The following is a 20,016-nucleotide window of genomic DNA, read 5'->3' as shown; positions in this document are numbered from 1 at the left end:
TCGTGCTAGATAGATAGCAGCAAGAGCTGAAACGGTCAGTAGAACATAAGGGCCAAGCGGTGTAATGAAAGTCACTCCACCTCACCTTGCCATGTTCCCTTCTACTTTGCTATTCTATCCTTCGATTTTTCCTGTTTCGCTCTTCCCTTTGTTTGTCTTCTTTCTCGTGCCATGATTCTGCACATAGTTCAAAAGGCAATGCCCCTTGGAACGAATCCAACGCACACAGAAGAGGAAGCAATAAGTACACTGATGTTACACATCCCACTCATCATACTCTCGCAACCACCTCATTTACTTCCCACCTACTTGACATACCTCCTAACCAACTCCTCGATCCCGTCCTGACAGTCCGCAAAAATATTAATCGCATCCACCAACTTCTTCTCCGCAGCCCCATTCTTCAACCTCGTATACCTAATCCTATAACTCGCTTCCTCCTTTACGCCCTCCATCAATGCCTCATCGCCTACTTGCTCTCCCTTGACCTCTTCATCAAAGAACAAAGGCGCAGAAGAGGCAGGAGCAGGTGTAGCAGCCAAAGCGGCAAGCAAAGAAGGAGAAATGGTAATGTGGTGGGCACCAGACACTTGCAGGCATTCTTCTACAGAAGTCAAGGAGGCTGGCATGACGAGGGTACGAGATGAGATGCGGGTGTAGAAGTTTTGGCAGGAGCGGGTCAAAGCGAAACCTTTGTCGTTGTCGATGTGGCTGTTTTTCTTTTGGTCAGCATGCTTCAATTTGTTGTTGTTGTTGAAGACTCAGGGGGGAAAGAGACTCACCCAGGTACAAAGTGTACGGGTAGCTCATTAACGTAGGGTGCAATGTAAGTGCAACCAGCTGCTGAGGCTGCGGCAGCTTGTTCCATCGAAAACAGGGTGGTGGCTAGAGTCACAATACCCTGTTGCTCAAGCTCCTTACACGCAGCAATGCCTTCCCATGTACTCGGGATCTTGATGCAGACACGATTGCTTGGGTGAGAGGGCAGGATAGTCTTGTAGATTGCAACGATGCGTTTGGCATTTGCAACTGTGGCAGATGTTGAGTAGGCGTTGTAGGGGTTTGTTTGGATCAGAGCGCGGCCGGTCAAGTAGGGGATCATTCTTGCTGAAAGTTTGACTGCCTGGGCGGGTGATGCGTGAGTTGATGTCCGTTGGGTTATGGTATCGCTTAATCGGACTAACCATGACCTCGGATGCAAACTGTTCGAAGGTTGCTTCGGTTGCATATTGCTCGTACAGCTGCTTAGCCTGTCGAATGGCCTCAACCACAAGAGGCTCATTCTGGGGCTTCTGTAATTCAATGTTCACGATTGCCTGGTTAGAGGTTAGCGCCACCTTTTGATGCTTGATGTGTTCTGATCCGTTTGACTCACCTGGTTGGATGTACAATCGACGAATGGACCCAATGCCTTTGCGACTATCAAGGGAGTATTAGCATCGAAGTATAGTCACTTTCAAGTTATTGGTATAGAGCATACCTTCCAAGTCGAGGGTGTCACAATCGATAGCACTACGAGCACGAAGCTCAGAAAGCAATGTCTTTTGGTTCGCCATCATGTCTGTCTCGTCTAGATGTTTGAATTGGATGTAGTTCTTCAAATCTCTCAACAGGCTCTCGCCATCTCTTTTAAGTCTTTCGAGTCTTACTATTTCTCCCGGCTAAAGTCGCTTTACCTTCCCCAGTCTACAAATCAGGGAGCTCGGCCGAGTGCGCCACGCTGAGTTCCATGAAGCTTCCATGGTCTGGAAGGAAACATTGCCGAGCGCCCCTGGAAGCATGTTTTGATGCTCCACAGGTATGTAGAAGTATGAACAATTTTGCTCGTGGTTGCAGGACGGGAATAAATACCGACCGACGGTCTCGAAGTAACAACGCAGACAAAAACGATCCTAGAGCAACCCTTGTCGCCAGGTAAGATTTGGAAAGCTGGGTTCGACAGTAGCGGCAATGATCTTGGTGTATGCTGTGCTATTGACATATCATCTATCTAGTGCATGGTGTTCGTCGTCTATTGTAAGCAATTCATGCTCGGTAGATTCTAACCTTTTGTTTAATCTTCTTACGACAAACCGGGCAGTTTGCTGGTTTACGCGGCCTCGTTCTATCATGTTGCATGACAGGTGAATGCTGCGCACTACACCATTGGCACATCACTAGATGTCCACAAGGAAGACATGCGGTGTCGGCGGTCTGCGTGTAGCAGATCTTGCAATCCAGCTTAAGAGTCATGTCGATATCTTCTTTGGGCTCCGGTCGTCCAGAGTCTTCAGCATCAAGGCCTCCTTTGATACGATCATCGTCTTCTGATGTTTCGCTTTCCTCTTCCCAGTTTCCTCGGAAGGGAGCGTAGGCGTCGCGTAGACGTCTCCAGACATCAATATAGTTACCACTATCAGACTCTCGAATAGCAGCAGCCGTACCGTTCTCCTCCATACGAGCGATTATGGAGCTTCGTTGAGGCTCGGGTGTATTGCGCAGCAGTCTCTCCAAGGTAGACATTTCCTGAGACGCAGCTGGTTCGGCCAAGTTCTCATCTGCCTGAGAGCCCGAGAGTGGAACTGTCGCTTCTATGGGCGGGAGGGTCGCATCAACAGTAATGTCGCGATCCGCTGTAGGTGCCCGGACATCTTGTACCCAATCTTGTTGCCTAAGCATATTATAGTACTCATTTAAGCGATCCTCATAGACAGTATTGGCTGCCGGATTGGCTTCTTCGTTGTCGTTTGAGAACAGAGGTCCGGTAGCCATTTGCTCGTTCTCCAAGACCTGACGCAGAGTGCGCTCGTCTTGCCTGACTCCCTCAGCGACTCTGAAACGGTCCCAAGCGCGTGTGAACATTCCGCCAATGGGACTTTCATAATCAGCACCTGCGTTTTCCATATCCTCACGTGTCCCAAACAGACGAGAATAGTTCTCTGCAGTACGTTGTTCGCGACGAAGTTGAGAGACTTGCTCTCTGTGCTCTGTTAAGTCAAGTTCTGCGCCCTCGAGTATGTCCGAAGTTTCGTTGTGGCTAGCGTGGGCGAGTTGGAACTCTACTGATGACTGATCGCGGAACCTCTGAGCTTGTTCAAGTTGTCGTTGGGCCTCATCGAAGCGTTGCTGAACGTTGGTCAAAAGAGGGTTGCGATAGACCGATCCAACGACAGGAGCGCGTGGTTCACGACTCCCCGAAGCCGGATGTATTGATGTTGAGGCATCTATGAAAGACATGGTGTCGAGTGATCTCCCAATCTCTGTGAGGCGACTAGTGGTGTCTGTGTGGTCGGGCACAGGTTCGCCGAGGTCCCTTAGGCCAGAGATGACACGCTCGATACCATTCCTCATGCGAAGCAGTTCCCTCCTGAGAGCAGAGATCCTGCGAGCCTGATATTCAGGATTTCTCGAAGGAGCAGCTCTCATGACCTGACCTGCGACACGAGGCGTGTTGCGACTGTCGTTGGAGTTGAACGTATAGGGAGCGTGTATGAGATTAGGGGCAAGCTCTCGTCCTGTATCTTGATCCTCTTCCTCAGCCTCTTCGAACATCTGATCCAGAGCGTCTTCCAAAGATGGGCCATCTGGAGTCTCGTCTACTACAATGTTGACGTGTTGGAGTTGATCTGCGTCACTTCGTTCTTGACCAGCCCTGAGCTCGTCCAGCGTCCTAGGAAGGCGACCGGGCGAGACATCCCTGAAGCGTTCACCCAGCACCGCGACTCTCTCTTCGGTACCATCAGAACGAAGCACGTTGCGGTAGCCATTATAGAACTGGTACCATCGATCCAGGAAAGCGGACTGATCGGGTATCGTCGGGATGCGAGTCTGAGTGGGGAGTAGATTTGTCTGAGCGACTCTGTTTCTCCAGAATTCTGCACCGAGTCAGTGAGGGGACTGCGAGAAGCGGACGAAGAGAGATATAGTACGAGAGCAAGGCCAGCAGTATCGATCCCAACGAGCACCTCTAGAGACAAAGCCAACACCATCGATATAAGTCGAATAACTCGATTGATGGGCTCGCTCATCGGCACAGGCGCAGCAATTCGGGATCGAGGATAGACGACAAGAGGTTGGTAGCTTATGGTCACAGTACTCGGGCAAACGAGGCAGATCAGCCGTCAAGGTGCCCATGGTGGCGGCTGGAGGTCGAGGATATGTATGACCAGAGGACCAGATAACTACAAGGCGTATAGGGGAGGATTCGAAAATATACAAGTTTGTAGGAGGCAAATGGCATGGAGCAATACTACTCGAGTGTCGGTATGCAACTGACCGATTTCGGGTGCACCTTCCTCGGAGTTAAGCTTCGGCCTGCGGACAAAGAGGGTCAAGTCGGAAGGAGCGTACGTCAGAGGCAGAGGAGCAAATGTGGGGAAGGGGAAATGTTGACGCTTGTGCTTGAGCCCCTGCCGTTTCAGGTTCACATGCAAATACGGCGCCGCAGCCAGCAAGCAGGTAGCAGCAATGTTCTGAGCATCCCGAGCCGACTCTCCATGGACTTTGTAGGCAAAGAGCATCTGAAGTGTGCATGCGGACACGTCACTGACAGCTACATGATAGTGGACGAAACTCATCAGCGGCGTGAGCAAGCCCAAGTCTGCCCCGGCAGCTGCGTCCAGTCCGCAACAACGCCTACAACGTTTCCGTCGAGCATACAATCCCATCCTGCAACTATGTGGTCGACCGCAGACCCTGGCCTCGCATGGCCCCGCCCTCGACCAGCTCTATTCCTCGCTGCAAAACATCACCGCATTACTCGCTGAAGAGAGCCGTACCCCTGCTCCACACCTGTGTCTCAACTTTGCTCAATCCTCTCAGATCTACAGCGTAGTCGCTCGCGCTGCCTCGACCTCTCGCGATGAACGCCTGGTCCGTCAGGCCATCCTCTTGTTCAGTTTACTGCTGGAGAGCGAGGACGAAGATTTCGTCGCTTCCAATGCCTTTGCCAGGTCCTTTATGCGTTTCGCCTCGAAGGTCATAGACTCGAACTCTGGCGGCTTTGGCGAAGACATCGAGGCAGACGTCGTCGAGCTTCTATTTGCTGTCGTTGCGAAGATCCGCATCCAGCCCGACATCCTCTCCGTCTGGTTCTCTTCGTCAGCGAACAACAATGCTTCCCACAAGGACTCCACTCACTTTGCTGGGCAGACCCAAAAGGATGACTTCCCTTTATGCTATCTCTTGATTGATCGCATTCATCATGATGGTCGTATAGGTGACTTTGCGCGTACTGGTCTGCTATACATCTTCGAAGCTATATCATACTCTACAAACCTCGAGAATTGGATCATCGACAGTGACCTGCCTACCTTGATGGCTTCAGGTCTCGGCGCCCTATACAGCCAGCTGAGTCGTGAGTTGTCTATATTGCATGACCATGATCGCCTACCCATAATTCTTGCTCTCTCGGACTATGTCGATGCTCAGCAATTCTCGTCCACCGAGAGCATTTTCTCCCCAACCCACGCCACTCACATGGCCACGTTCCTCTCCCACCTGGCCTTTTGGCAAGATGTTTTGGAACACTGCAAATCCGAAAGTGTCAAGACCACTCTTTTGGACCACTTTCGAATTCTCTTCCTACAACAACTTCTATATCCATCGCTGCTACAGTCTTCTGATACCGATGGAGGCTCTTCTGTCGCTGTTCTCACCTATCTCTCCAACATTTTCGAATCTCTCGACCATCCTGACTTGACACGGATGACCCTGCAGTATCTCTTAGCCATCACTAATGATGAACAGCCTGAGCCTATCTCCCCGACTGCTTATCGAAGGCAGAGTACGCTTATGTTGATGACTCAAGTCGGCGACGAGGAAGACAAATTTGAGCCTACGTTGTTCAGTCTGGTCGATCTCATACGCAATGGTGTCACGTCGCAAAATCCACAGACCGTCGTCGCGGCTTTGAAGCTGTCGTCCATCATGCTGACGAGGCATCGCGGATATGCCATCTCCACCCTTTTGCAATCAAAGTCGGTTTTGTCGCCCGAGGACACAAGAACCGTCCAAGCATTATGCATCGAGACGGACGACCTCATTCAGATTGCGAGAGACCTTGGCGGAGAGCCCGACATGGATGAGGCTTATGCCACGGCCTGTCAAGATATAACCATTCCCTTGGAAATCCAAATGTCAAATAGAGCTCATGGAGAGACCTCTGTTTTGAAATTGTTGCCTCACGATCCCTACGTTCGATCGATTGCAGAGCTTTTTGCATCCTTCTTTACGAACAGCGTGGATGTGAATCTCGCCGTGACAGAGGCCACGATCTGTCTGGCGTCATGTGCTGAGGTGGGCCTTGATGAGTGGCTTGCGGTACCTAGGACGGAGTATCAGGCCACTGCACTCGAGCCGACGTTCGACAGTGCTAGTCTAGACGTGGAAGAAGCCGAGAGTCTACGTCTGCTGTTGTCCATGTACTCTCAGCAGCGCCGACGAGACTCCTCAGACCCTCTACTGCTTGCAGTGTTGCGTACCCTAAAGCATCAGGTCGACAGCATACGTTCTGACCATCCAATCATCGACTATCTGATCGAAAAACGTGTTGCAATTCTGGGTGGTGCTGGTCGGGAAGACTCGCTGAGCCAGCCCAAAGGTGCCCATCTATCCAATAGACAATCCACCGAATCTTCAAGACCAAGCGACAATCGCCAGATACAGCGTCTTCAGGTAGGATCGAGGCAAGGGTCAACATCACGCGAGTCTAGTGTTTCTAGGTCGTCATCGCATGCGCAAGCGAGAGATGGTTCGTTATCAAATGTGCCTCCAAGATCTAGTTCACTCCCGCAGACATCCCAGGGTCAGCAACATAATTCGATATTCAGGCCGCCACCACCAGAATCACCCGAGGACGAAAACTTGACTGTCGATATTGTCTCGGGACATGTTGAGTCCAAGCAGAACGAAGCGCAAACACTCAGAAGCAAGATTCGGTTTGCTCCCAGCGCTTCTCAAACCAACAACTTGATCTCCGAGTATTTCACGACTCAAGACAGGGACAGTCTTGAAGTCCGAGAAGCTACTCTAAGCCATGTTGTGACAAACATAGTCATCTTGCAACATTTCGTTGTGGAACTCGCCGCAGTGATGAGGACTCGCGCAATCGTTTTCGAAGAGGTTGCATTCACATGATGGAGTTCACTATACAGAGAGGTCAGTCGACGCATAAAAGATCACTGCGATCCGCCTCTGATAGTTGGCACCTGGTACATACCTGTTCAGCAATATTGGCTCTACCTGGAGGCTACTTACAGCGTACCCCTTATCCTTTGACACCAGCACACATTGCAGGAAAAGACAGCGTTGGTGTCTGTGACTCGTTAATACAACATCCAGACTGGATGAGGTGCATGATGGATCGCGACCTACGGTGTACGACCGACTCAAGCATGTGGTTGGAAGTCACCTGAAAATTGCACTACACCGGCAGTACATTCATACACCCCGGACCTGCTAGCATGCTTGTGCGCAAATGGGATCCCGGCCGCACAGCAGACTGTCCTCGATCTTGCAGCTTACTCATTGCTAGGCTATCCATCAAGGCTGATTTGTAACATGCTACAGGTTCGACCGGCATTAAAAAGTTTGACTGGGTTCAGACCAGGGATGGAAGGTCACGCTGCCTCGTCACCGTGAGGTGCGGTGAGACCGTGCTTCGCCAGAGATGTATGCATTGTGATCACCTCATTACTATCAACGTCCATTCGGACCACCAAATTGCTTGTAGCCGCTCATAAAACTTGACTAAGTAGAACCATGGCGTGACCAGTGACAAGCTGCATGACCGGTTGGCGCGAGGCAGCACATTACGCGCATGATCCCTCTTTCCTCAGGGAACCTCTCGCAAGGTCGAAGGCGAGGAGATGAAGAAATAATTTCACGTCGCACAGGCAGTCATGGCAAGTCTATCTCATCTAGACTCACGAACATGACACCGGTGCAGACGAGAGTCTCGTGGGTAGACCCCGCCCACTTGGGTGGAGCTTGGCGCAAATTAAGATCATTCGGGAAGCATGTCTGCCTGCATCCTCAGCAGCAAGCCACAAGGTCTACGTCTTAGTGTGTCTGCCTGGAAAGAATAAGAGTTGACCAGTCAACTATCGGTGCACACATATAAACATTGTCCCATCTCTGCCATCACGTATCTGTCGGGTCGCTCACTGTCCTTACTGCCATTCCTGTCTCGGCCGTTCGTGGTGAGCGCCCGTGTGTCAGTCAACTTTGTGTGACGTGGAAACTTTGTCGACACGTCGCACTCTGTCCGCCGTTTGCATCTCCAATAATCAGGCCTTTTGATTTTCTTCGACATTTACATTGGAATATTCGAGGTAGAGCACACGAATGGGTCTGCTAAGAAGCCTGCCACTCACGTCGCAATCCTATCTCCTATCAATTAATAGTAATGGCGGACCCACATGAATCCTTACATCGCCGAATCCACGATCCACTCAAGCCATCTTTTGATTCTTGCTGCATTGAGATCAAAGATGACACCGACGATTATGATGGGTATCTTCCGCCGCGAGCGCACGCGAATCATGACGTGGGCAAAATGCGCAAGGATGGAGAATGGATGACTTCTTCTTTCTATAGTAAAACCCAATCAGTCAACCCGTATGTGTCAAGCCCCATCCAACCCAGAGCTTGACCAAAGCAATTATCCCTAGGTCACTTCATTTGACCAATCTTCGAGACAACTCGATTGACTTGCTCTAGGGCTCAGGACTCTGGCCGCAAGTCACCACGAACAAACGTAAGACCTAGTCATCTACCAAGGACTCTCCTCCGTGAGACAAGCTCAGTCTACCCAAAAGAACGCTCAGGTCGAATCTCGCCATCTGATGCCATTACGACGACAAGGTTCGGTCGATTGTCTTTGGAGCACGCTCAGGAAGACCTCACTACGGTCCATGGCATCCGGCTGAGTCCTGTATCGAGAAAGCGACCAGCGACCTCAGAGGTCTGTGCTACAGACGCGAAGGCAATGTGTGCCAATGGTCATGACAAAGCTCTTGCGTTGAGAACACCATGTGTGGCTTCTACATACATCAAGAAAATTGTTGAAGACAGCACAGTATGCCCTCCACTAAAGTGTGGAGCATCAATCAGTGCTGCGGGAAGAGAAAAGCTATTCCTTGATACTTACGATCCACAAACGCCAGAAGAGTTCACAGAGGGGCTGAAGCGTCGTCGTCGTCCTACCGAGACCTTGTACCTCGACATCGCTCAATCCATACCTGGCTTGAACACATCCAGATCTTTGAGGCAGACCGACTACATGTCTCAAAACGAATTCACAGCAGAAATCAAGGGTATCTATGCCGCGCTGGTCATGGTTGAGGCGAAGTGCATCAAGCTGGATAGCGCGCTTATGACATCGAGCGAGAATCTTTCCTTTGATCAGTGGCAAGCACTCTTTGCAGTGCATAGGACTCTACTGCACGAGCATCTTGATTTCTTATCTGCATCACAGCATCCGTCGACCAGTTCTTCGCTACGAAAATTGGCCACCAAGTACTCTATGCCAGCCCGAATGTGGAAACACGGTATCCATTCATTTCTGGAGGTGCTGCGTCGTCGTTTGCCGGAGTCGCTTGATTGCATGCTACAGTTCATATATTTGGCATACCAAACAGTCGCGCTTCTCTACGAGACGGTCCCGTCTTTCAAGGATACCTGGATTGAGTGTCTTGGAGATCTGGCACGTTATAGGATGGCGGTCGAAGAGATAGATATGAGAGATCGTGAAATATGGGGCGGAGTAGCTCGAGATTGGTACTCAAAGACATCAAACAGGAATCCAGATGTAGGGCGACTGTACCATCACTTGGGCATCCTGGCACGTCCTGATGCAGTTCAGCAAGCATATTACTATTGTCGGGCGTTGACTTGTGTTCAGCCATTCGGATCTGCCGTCGAGTCTCTGTCATCCTTGCTCTCGGCTCTATCAAAGGTCGACCCAGAGCGAGCGGTAATACCTTACGTGGACGGAACAGACGCGATGTTCCTCTGTCTGCATTCAAGGCTGATGGCTTGCGAGTCTCGGGGTTGTGCGGGTCAGCTTCAGGTTGTCGTCCCTTCTTACTGCCACCGGCTTGATGGACAAATTCGTCGTCAGGCGCTTAAATGGAAAGATCACGGCGTCTTCATTGCCGTAACTAACATATCAGCGTGTTTTGGCTATGGTTACTTGGACAGTGATTTATCAAAAGTTTACAGAAAAGGGACAACGGTAAAGACTTGTTTCCCTGCGCATTAGAAGAATGTGGCTAATGTCATGATGACTAGGTCCCTAGTATTTCCGGATCTAGTCCCGCGCTGGACGACTCCCTCTACCTTCTATCCAGCACGTTCGCTCTGGTACTAACTCGCGAGAGCGACTTCAACGTCCTCCCACATGTACATACAATATTGGTCTTTCTCTGGAGCATCTGCAATCTGGTTGCCGCGCCGGCCGCACTAATCACAAAAGTTTTGGAATTTATCCCCTGGGGAAGAATCGTCGACTATCTCAACAGCTTCATCAGGATCGAGCCTATCGAAGACCGAGTGGCAGACCAGGGCCGACGAGGAAGCTTCCTGCAAGGTGCAGTAAAGCCGTTGCCAGAAGACTATCTTCTACGCGGCTTGATCTGGTGCCGAGGGTACTTCAAGTCTGGTTGGTTTGACGAGAAACACGACGAGGAAGGTCGTCTTCTCGAGCTTCCGACCACCAACAAGGTGAGAATTGATAGAGTCATGCGGCTGAGCATATGCTTGTCACAGGTAAGTTGAATCGAGCTTGGCGCATGGTTCGCATTAGGCTGATTGTGGCCATATAGAAAGGGAAGTTCATGTCATTTGATCATTCCAGGAAGAGATTTCTCAAGCTCAGTCAAGTATGTCCCACTTTCTCCGAGCCCATCTGTATACGAAGGAACCGCCAGAATGATATCAAAGGGCTGGACGGCATTGCCTCCATCAATGGCGATGACTATGTACTGACAGGGTTATAGTGAGAAGTCAGGCAATGCTCTAACAGCGGCACGACCCGTTTCGGTTCACGTCAAGAAGCCGTGGGTGTCTGGTCCGAATCACAGGCATCATCAAAACTAGGTAGCCTGCTTATAGGACCATAAAACATTTGCACCCCAAAGTGCTGCCAGCCTTGTCTAGAGTTCGTCTGTGTAAGGGTGTGCACTGACGTACCGCCGTTGCCCATGCTAAACGTGAACTTTGACCGTAAAGATAAAACATAGCAGATCAAGCAAAAGAGAACACGCGCGCTTTTCATGACGTTGGTTCACGATCGACAAAGTCGAAAATGGCAGAAAGGAAGCGGAAAGGAGATTCAGCACGAGTATGTGTTGTAGGATGATGAACAGACTGGACGAGTCCAATAGTTGAACGGTTGCAAGAGATAGCCCCAATAAGCAACGCGTGCGGAACAACGAATAGTATTATTGGCCGGCGTTATGATACCATATCCGGCAAGTCTTGGACAGCTCCAAGCTCCTTCTGCTACGGAACAAAATCAAGTGTCTTTCGAGGCCTTGATGGCATGAGCTGGGCGTGGCCATGTGAATATGTGGTATCGACTGTCAGGGTTGCATGATGATGGGCGTGAAACGGACAGGCGGGTTCTGAGACAGGAACAGTTTCCTAGTCGACGAGCTTGCAAGGCTCGAGACGAAAGGGTTGACGGATTGGGGCTTTGGCGCGAACGGGCAGATTAATTGCTTGCGGGGTGGTGGAAAAGGAATATGGAGGGAGGGTTTCGGCCACCGTCGTCATGAGACAAAGCGGGCAGGGGCAGGGATGAACAGGACAGGGTAAATAGAAGGTCATGCAAAGGGCATGCTAGATGATCATGTTCATATTCTTGACGGAAGAGCCGTCTTGTCGAGTCTCTAGTTGTTGGAGCTGATCAGTCGCTGTACGAGCACAAGCCTTTGGGTGGTACCCGCATTCCAACGATCTCATTGCCTTTTGGCGAGTCTGGATGCGCGCATAACGGACGTTGTTCTCAGGCTCCACTAGCTCTTTAGTTCCTTGCAGTCGAGTTAACTCGGTGGAGCGTCTCGCACTCTTGCTTCTCTCCTCCTCGTACTACAGCTTCAGCTCCAGCTTTCAGCTTCACTTGTTCATCACTTGCAGCGGCTTGTTATATTTCCAAACAGCACTGCGTCATTGTGGTAAATTAGGACACATCGTCTCAGGCGCTTTGTTCCAGTACAGCTGCGGGGCGCGGAGTTAGTTGTCACACACACAATGCCATCGCTCGGCTTCCTTAAGAAGAAGAAGACCAAGGACGACCCAAGCTCTCCCACGTCTCCAGTCAAGGGCAACTTTGCCTCGCTTACCTCGCCGACCAAGCTCAGCCAAACCACGTCTGCGTCTGCTGCTGGCACTGCTGCGAAAGAGCAGAGCCCCGCTTTAACCAGAGCGACGACCGGTGCTTCAGCTGCACCATCGCAAGCCCCTGCGCAATCTCAATCTCAAAACCAGTCCCAGTCGTCGCTTCCCTCGGCCGAATCGACTCCTTCCCAATCCGCGTCCAACAAGCAAGAACAACAAAAGTCCGTCGAGCCCATGCAGCACCAGCAAGCCTACCCAATCCAGCAACAGCAGTCGCAGCCCTTCCAGCAACAACAGGCCGCCCAAGCGCAACAGTCGCAATCGCAGCAGAATGCTGCCAGCATCCAAAACATCATCAACCAACCATCAGCACAGCCCACAACTCCCCACGACTCTGCATACATGGCCAATGGTGCAATGGAGAAGCCCAAGGCCGTCTCCAATCCCGTGCGCGAGACAAAGGGCAAGTACACACTGCAGGACTTCACCATCAACCGCACTCTCGGTACCGGCAGTTTCGGGCGTGTCCACCTGGTCCAGTCCAAGCATAATCAGCGCTTCTACGCCGTCAAGGTGCTCAAAAAGCAACAAGTTGTCAAGATGAAGCAAGTCGAGCACACCAACGACGAGCGTCGCATGCTGCAGAAAGTAAAGCATCCCTTCTTGATCACTCTCTGGGGCACCTTCCAGGATTCAAAGAACCTGTACATGGTCATGGACTTTATCGAGGGCGGAGAGCTCTTCAGCTTGCTGCGCAAGTCTCAGGTTTGTCGACTTCAATTACTACTGTTCCCTTGCGACACGACTAACTCAATGCGCAGAGGTTCCCCAATCCCGTCGCTAAGTTCTACGCTGCCGAGGTCACTCTTGCGCTCGACTACCTGCACTCGATGGACATCATCTACCGTGATCTGAAGCCCGAGAACTTGCTCCTCGACAGACACGGCCATCTCAAGATTACCGATTTTGGTTTCGCCAAAGAAGTCCCCGACATCACCTGGACTCTCTGCGGAACTCCAGATTATCTGGCTCCAGAGGTTGTCTCGTCCAAGGGTTACAACAAATCTGTTGATTGGTGAGTCTGCCCTTTGTCAACTCTCCGTGCGCTGCTAACCCAATGCCTAGGTGGTCGCTCGGTATCCTCATCTTCGAAATGCTCTGTGGTTTCACACCTTTCTGGGACTCTGGCAGTCCCCTCAAGATTTACGAAAACATTCTCCGCGGAAGAGTCAAGTACCCTCCATATGTCCACCCGGATGCTCAAGATCTCCTGAGCAAGCTCATCACCCACGACCTGACCAAGCGTCTTGGTAACTTGCACGGTGGCAGCAAGGATGTCATGCAACACCCCTGGTTCGCAGAGGTCACCTGGGAGAGACTAGCAAAGAAGGACATAGACGCTCCTTACGTACCCCCAGTCAAGGGAGGCCAGGGTGATGCCAGTCTTTTCGACAAGTACCCAGAAGAGACCGAGGCATATGGTAACATGGGCGACGACCAGTAAGTTTTGTTGATCCTGCATTTAATAACCTTCCAGCTGACTTCTCCCGCTTCTAGACACGGCCGTCTCTTCCCCGATTTTTAAATGACACGCACGCAAGATTATGCTTTGGAAAGAACATCACACGAAGCGAACGCACTTGCCTATCAGCTGGCAAACGACCTGTAATGAGACAGGAAGGGCGCGTTCACGAACGACATATCGCAAAGGCCAAAAACCAAAATGGTGACACGGCACGGAAAGGACTAGGTTGTTCAGAGACACGAGATAGGTCGTTCTACAGATCTCTTGTCTTCCAAGGAAAGACCAAGGAGAAGGGAAACAGCTTTCCCAACCTCCTGAACACCCAACTTTTGTAATTCCTCGGTTTTTCTCTCTCTATTATTCCTTCTCTCAAGCTACCCAACAACCTTATATTATTCTATTTTCTAAAACTACCAAACCTCCAGCACATGTTTTCCCTCTCCATCTCTTTGCTCGCCTATCTTGACTGCTTGTCTCGGCGTCTTCTTGGGTGACATCATTTTTCTCGACGCCAAATCTTGCAACTCAGCCACTCGGTGACGACGAAATCACCTCGTGTCGCTCGCCCTGTTCTTGAAACGAACACGACGACTGCTGAAAGTTTGTATATTCAAAAGTCCGCACTCGCCCGTGAGAGTAAATGTATTCTTGGTAGTTAACGGATCGTCGCTGTCTCTGAATGCTTGATCGCATTGGCGACTTGTGTATATATGCGCAATGGCCACCCAACCAAAAGCACCACCTTGATCTTGTAAACCGCTGGACGTCTCTTCGTGCACACAAACAAAACTAATCAAAAAAAGAAAACAGAAAACCATGGAAGAACCGAAACCAGGATCTAGGACCGCACTGCAAAAAATCAAGAATACACTAGGAAGAGGAAGATTACCTCAAGTTTTTCAACAGGGAGGGTTACTGAGGCCTTTTCGTTTGCTCCGGCAGGATGTGAAGAATATCTCTGGCAGATATGTGAGTGATTGGACGGTGTTTAATCAACTCATTTTTGCGAGTGCGGTATATGTGTTTTTTACGAATCTGTTGCCTGGAATCACGTAAGTTTCTGCTACTTTCTAAATGAATAAGAGAGGAATGAATGGTGTCTTTGTGGTTCAGTGCACAAGGATGGGTCCTGGGTATACTGGCCTGCAATAAGGATCAACGCTGACATTTTGACTATCTAGCTTCGCAAGCGATCTCTACGTTCAGACGGGCCAGAACTGGGGGACCATAGAAGTGGTCTTTAGCACCGGACTCTCTGGAATAATATTTTCTCTCTTCTCCATCCAACCCCTCACCATCCTTGGAGTCACGGGACCGTTTTCTGTACTGGCGGAAAACATTTACGATCTGTGTATTCACAGTTTCGAGATTCCCTTCTTACCTTTTATGGCATGGAGTCTTATTCACTCGGCCTGGATGCATTATCTCCTGGCCATTTTCAATGCTCATGACTGGACCATGCGCTATGTGACTGAATTCAGCTGTGAAATCTTTTCACTGCTGAATTCTATAATTTATTTCCACAAAGCTGTGCAAGAGTTGGAGAGAGCGCATGCGAGACTGGACTATGCAAGTTTCTTGTATGCGATTATTGGAGCTGCTGGAACTTTCTTGCTCGCGTTATTCTTGTCCACGGCGCAGAGTTGGAAACCGCTGTTTGGGAAATATGTGAGGTTGGGGTTGACGGAGTATGCGGCGGCGATTTCGATCATCTTCTTCATCGGGATACCATATGCAGGTGAGCTTGCACATTTGGATAAAGATACTTTGCAGGTGTCTACATCTTTCCGACCTTCCCTTCCCTCACGAGACATTTTCTTTGTCAGGTTTTGGGAGATTGGGGTTGAGTGGGTGTTTGCGGCCATGATTCCTGGAGCTATCATTACAGTCTTGTTTTTCTTTGATCACGAGGTTAGTAGTATTATTTGTACAATTGATAGGTATGGGTGTGAGAAACCGGGGGGCTTTGCGTTGGACATCGTGTTACTCGGTACTACTACTGCTTTGGCTGGCATCTTGGGGATTCCTCCGGCGAATGGACTTTTACCGCAAGCTCCTCTGCATTCGGAGAGTTTGATGCGAGAAGTCGAGCAAGAGCAGATTGTCATTCAAGGAGATGGGACGGAGAGGGTGGAGATGAAAACGGTGAATAGGGTTTATGAGCAGAGGTGGAGTGCTTTTTTGCATGCTGGTGGTATCATGCTGTTTGTGAGTCCGCCGTTTATGCATGTGTTGGGTTTGACACCTACATCTGTATTGGCCGGCTTGTTCATCTTCATGGGAGAGCAGAGTTTGGCTGTCAAGTAAGGGTTTCCTTCCTTGCCCCCCCCCCCCCCTTTTTCTCTTGCTTTACTCTGCTAACAAACCCACACAGCCCGATTCTCTATCGCACCTTTTCCATCTTGACACCGCCATCAGAGCTTCCTGCTCTACCAAAGACGATTTCTAGCTACTGGCCTATTCACGCCTACACGCTAACACAAATCGTACTCACAATCATCATCTTCATCGTCACTCTGACAATCGCCGGGCCAGCCTTTCCAGTCTTGATCATCATGTTGGTCCCCGCCAGACTTTTACTCATGAACAAGATCTGGAATCGCGAGACTTTACGCTTTGTGGATGCATGGGCTTGTAGAGATGGTACGCCCGAAGGAGATGAAGATGGGAAGAAGATGCAAAGAGCGAGGCTAGAACAGGAGAATGTGGACTTTCCTGTGAGAAGGGATGATGATGTTGAGGCAGGATCGAGGGGGATGGAAGGTACGAAGACCGAGTGATGATTAGCTCTTCAATCACGCCTGCAGACTTTACATGTCCATTTTGCTCACTTGTCATCTCGTTGAGTCCTCATGATATCCTACTGCTTGATTTCTTCTCTTTGCCTCGGGACTGTTTCTCGTAATATACTCTGTAGGACCCTGTCTAACAAATCGTAGATTCTAGGATCACTGGTGGTGGATACGTTGAATGTATAGTGTGCAACACACTGGAATAATGATTAATATCAAACAAAGCGGTCCACAAGGACTCGAATGGCTTTTTATGTATATACTGTTTCGTGGCATTTCTTGTCTCATGCAAGTCATGGCAAGGGCTGGTGGGGTATACAAACAATAGAATAGGTAGAGCAACTCTCTTCAATCAAAAGATCCAGGAATCTCTGGCTGCATTGGCTTCTCGACCGGATCCCCTTCCTCCTTCTCCCTTTCGGGCTCAGGAGCCTGATCTTCTTTACCCGAAGTCGTATCAACAGTATGATCTTTATGTACCTCTGCCGCGGGTAGAGTCATCTCAATGCCTAGACCGTCTTTCGCTCCATCTTCTTGCACCAATCTTGGTGTTCGCGAGGTTGCGTTGTCTGCCTCGTTGGCCGTATCCTCCTGAATGTTCAGCCCTGTTGGTGTATTGGCAATGTTGTCCAAGTCTGTTTGTGCATCTGCAAAATCTCTCGTGTCCGAACTCTCCGAAGTATTCAAGGAAGTTGTGCTGCCGTCGCTGACAGTGGGAGTCGATCTGCTGTTGTTGCGAGTCGGAGGTCGAGGTTCGCCTAGCTTTGGAACTTCCAATGCCTTGGAGTGGACGCTTTCAACGCCTGACTCCGAGTCTCTCGAGAACCTGGGTACACTCGATTCAGTGCTGTTCCTACGCAGCGATCTGGCATCTGTCCGCCGCTGAGTTCCTGTAGGACTCGGCTCTCTTCCAATCGCTGGGACCACGCCACCTCCGAGTCTGGCCCAGAACATCTTCTCTCTCAGACGAACGCTCTCCTCCCAGGCTGCTTTGATGTCTTCTTCTGTACTAGCTCTCCAAAGTCCATCGCGAACCATTCTGAGGAAACCAAGGAAGTCGCCAGTCGCCCGGACACGTCCCAGGCAGAATTCACAAAGAGGGTATCTCTGAGCACTCTCATCTTCGCTAGTCCTAAAACGATGGCGACGGGCATGAGCTTCTGTCCGGCGAGATTCTCCGCAAAGTGCGCAAGCATAAGCATTCCCATAGAAGCGCGATTGCGGTATAAAGGGCTCCACGACCAGAGTTCCACCAGTCACGGCACCAATGACTGTACGTCGTGCCAACCATGAGAGACCAGGAGCGAGGTCAAGACGCAATGTGGGCTCAACATCTTCAACAAGGCATCGTTTGTAGAACTTGCTATCTTTGAGCGGCGGTACTGAGGCTTGGAAAGACGTGTCCCGCGGTGATGCAGCAGCACCAGAGCTGAATGAACCTGGGATATTCGGCGACGATGAAGAAGCGGAAGATATAAAGACACTCGAGCTGATGCCCGATGAGTTGCGAGAATGATTAGAGGCAGCGGGCTTGGCAGACTTGAGCAAGTCCGCAAAGTCAACATAGGCAACAACATCATTACGCATGACAGGGATGATGAGATGCGAAAATCGTAGAGGCTGGTCCGGCGCAATGTCACCGAAGTTTGTAGCGTTGGGTGAGAAGGGAAGTGAGTCGAACATGGTGCTCATCTTGGTAGAGTCGACGCCTGGCGTTGATGGAGCAGTCGAAGAACGGGGCAACGTCTCGGTCTCGTCGCGATCTCGATCTTCGTTCATCTTCTCCATGACACTCTTCAGATCTTGCAGCTGTTCTTGTTGTGAGGCCAGGAGGAGTTCAGTGTCGTTGAGCTGTGTCCTTAGTTGTGCGTTTCTACGTTCGACGGCCTCGGTGTCTTTGCGCGCAGCTGCTACCATCTGGTCAAAGTCAGCAGGTGCAATGGACAAAGTCGAGCTTTCTTACTTACGGTATTGGCTTCCTCGAACAAGGCACTAGTGAGAGTCTCCAGTTCAACCTCCATCTCCTTCCTGCCCTTCTCAGCCGTGTCTCTTTGTTTTTGCGATTCGGCCAAGTCTTGTCTGAGGGTCTCCAGATCGGCCTTGTTGACAAGGGCTCCACTTGAGACCAAGGATTTATGATTCTGTGTCTCTTCTTCCAACTGAGCTATACGCTGTCTAGCAGCTTCAAGCTCGTGGCGTGTGTGCTGAAGTGAATCGTCCAGATTTGTTTGGTAGTTGATGGCGTTGATGAGCTTCGTGCTAAGCATGGCGACTTCGTTGCTGAGATCGGGGTGCTGATGCTGCGGGTCTTCTGCAGGGCTAGTACTTTGTGGGTTTGGACTAGGAGTTCGTGGGTCGGGGATGGTGTTGGGGTAGTCTGCGTCGTTATCGAAGTTGGCGCGGCCACGGGGAGGCGTCGAGAAGGTCTTCATAGTCGACAGGTGGGAGGCAGATTTGGCCTTTATCAGAGTCGGAGATTCCGATCTGTTTGTGTTGGGAGACGGTGTCACGGAGCGGATGTGAGTCGAGGTAGGCGTGGCCAGCCCGCCAGCCATGAGGAAGCCGTACCTGAGAGTCGATGCGTTAGTAAGAGGTCCTGTAGCACTAGACAGAAGGACGTACTCGGCCATGCTGCCGGAGCTGGTAGAGAAGGGAGTGCTTCGAAGCTCGTGGTGGGTGGATTACAACAATGGTAGTGGATGTGACAAAGGAGATGTCATGCATGCAGTGTGCTATTCCTGGTCCATGGATGAGAAGGCTAAGGATACTGTTCGTTCAAGTTGTATTGTCCATGTCGGAAGGTGCGTTACAAGAAGAGAAGAAGGAGCGCATGGCCCATGTAAACGCGACTGCTCTGCTCAAACTGCCATGTCCCTGGAGATCGCGCATGACGATGACCGCGTTGTCCTAAGGTTCGGCTATCAAGCCCACTCCGCTGCATTGACCCGCTGTCGACGCTTCGGCCCTTGGACCTCTACCATCATCAACCTTTCTAGCACCCGATATGCTTGCTCATCTATACTCGGATGCTTACCATGTCAAAAAGTACGTCAATGTGACTCTGTTCGACTATGTTCCAAACCGATGAGACGAAAGGCTTGATGTACACATTCAACCATGTCAAGATGCAGTTGCGACCAACTCAGGCCTGGATTCTATTTGTTTGGTCGGTTGCTACGGCATACCAAGCAATCAATCTTAATGCCAGGCATCTTTTCTCGTTTGCACTTTGCAGGCATTATCAGACCACTTGCAAAACGTTTCCCGACTGCAGCACACGGTTCCGGACTCGGTGGAGGTTGATGCCAACAAAACCGGTGAACGAGTCAGGGTACTCCCCTCGACGAGCCCAAGTACAACACTGCATGTCTGAAATGT

General features: G+C 50.6%; 7 protein-coding genes across 7 annotated transcripts; 4 read left to right on the top strand and 3 right to left on the bottom strand.

The window, feature by feature from the left end:
* Positions 1-20: 20 nt before the first annotated feature.
* AUEXF2481DRAFT_630568 (uncharacterized protein) lies at positions 21-1,765 on the bottom strand. Its single transcript, XM_013490170.1, has 5 exons — positions 1,481-1,765; positions 1,376-1,419; positions 1,185-1,316; positions 783-1,123; positions 21-711 (listed from the first exon to the last, which is right to left on the bottom strand). The coding sequence occupies exons 1-5, from the start codon at positions 1,557-1,559 to the stop codon at positions 306-308; spliced, it is 1,002 nt and encodes a 333-aa protein (XP_013345624.1). The 5' UTR covers positions 1,560-1,765; the 3' UTR covers positions 21-305.
* Positions 1,365-4,226, bottom strand: AUEXF2481DRAFT_630551 (uncharacterized protein). The gene is made up of 4 exons (XM_013490169.1): positions 3,909-4,226; positions 2,047-3,854; positions 1,481-1,971; positions 1,365-1,419 (listed from the first exon to the last, which is right to left on the bottom strand). The coding sequence occupies exons 1-3, from the start codon at positions 4,111-4,113 to the stop codon at positions 1,687-1,689; spliced, it is 2,298 nt and encodes a 765-aa protein (XP_013345623.1). The 5' UTR covers positions 4,114-4,226; the 3' UTR covers positions 1,365-1,419; positions 1,481-1,686.
* A 249-nt stretch (positions 4,227-4,475) lies between these two features.
* Positions 4,476-7,116, top strand: AUEXF2481DRAFT_3764 (uncharacterized protein; the record flags this gene model as incomplete). Its single annotated transcript, XM_013489822.1, has 2 exons — positions 4,476-4,484; positions 4,543-7,116. The coding sequence occupies 2 exons, from the start codon at positions 4,476-4,478 to the stop codon at positions 7,114-7,116; spliced, it is 2,583 nt and encodes an 860-aa protein (XP_013345276.1).
* Positions 7,117-8,645: 1,529 nt separating this feature from the next.
* AUEXF2481DRAFT_630214 (uncharacterized protein) lies at positions 8,646-10,835 on the top strand. Its single transcript, XM_013490168.1, has 3 exons — positions 8,646-8,651; positions 8,708-10,216; positions 10,273-10,835. The coding sequence occupies exons 2-3, from the start codon at positions 8,969-8,971 to the stop codon at positions 10,756-10,758; spliced, it is 1,734 nt and encodes a 577-aa protein (XP_013345622.1). The 5' UTR covers positions 8,646-8,651; positions 8,708-8,968; the 3' UTR covers positions 10,759-10,835.
* Positions 10,836-12,738: 1,903 nt separating this feature from the next.
* On the top strand, positions 12,739-13,825 carry AUEXF2481DRAFT_64120 (uncharacterized protein; the record flags this gene model as incomplete). The annotated part of the gene is made up of 3 exons (XM_013490039.1): positions 12,739-13,086; positions 13,143-13,396; positions 13,447-13,825. The coding sequence occupies 3 exons, from the start codon at positions 12,739-12,741 to the stop codon at positions 13,823-13,825; spliced, it is 981 nt and encodes a 326-aa protein (XP_013345493.1).
* Positions 13,826-14,662: 837 nt separating this feature from the next.
* On the top strand, positions 14,663-16,835 carry AUEXF2481DRAFT_705510 (uncharacterized protein; the record flags this gene model as incomplete). The annotated part of the gene is made up of 3 exons (XM_013490167.1): positions 14,663-14,898; positions 15,028-16,149; positions 16,221-16,835. 3 exons carry the CDS (start codon positions 14,663-14,665, stop codon positions 16,624-16,626), a joined length of 1,764 nt encoding a protein of 587 aa, XP_013345621.1. The 3' UTR covers positions 16,627-16,835.
* Positions 16,836-19,488, bottom strand: AUEXF2481DRAFT_630002 (uncharacterized protein). Its single transcript, XM_013490166.1, has 3 exons — positions 19,261-19,488; positions 18,606-19,206; positions 16,836-18,555 (listed from the first exon to the last, which is right to left on the bottom strand). The coding sequence occupies exons 1-3, from the start codon at positions 19,266-19,268 to the stop codon at positions 16,987-16,989; spliced, it is 2,178 nt and encodes a 725-aa protein (XP_013345620.1). The 5' UTR covers positions 19,269-19,488; the 3' UTR covers positions 16,836-16,986.
* Positions 19,489-20,016: the final 528 nt, after the last annotated feature.

Source organism: Aureobasidium subglaciale (assembly GCF_000721755.1).
Source record: "Aureobasidium subglaciale EXF-2481 unplaced genomic scaffold scaffold_6, whole genome shotgun sequence".
NCBI lineage: Eukaryota > Fungi > Ascomycota > Dothideomycetes > Dothideales > Saccotheciaceae > Aureobasidium > Aureobasidium subglaciale.
This window is presented reverse-complemented; position numbering and strand designations above follow the sequence as displayed.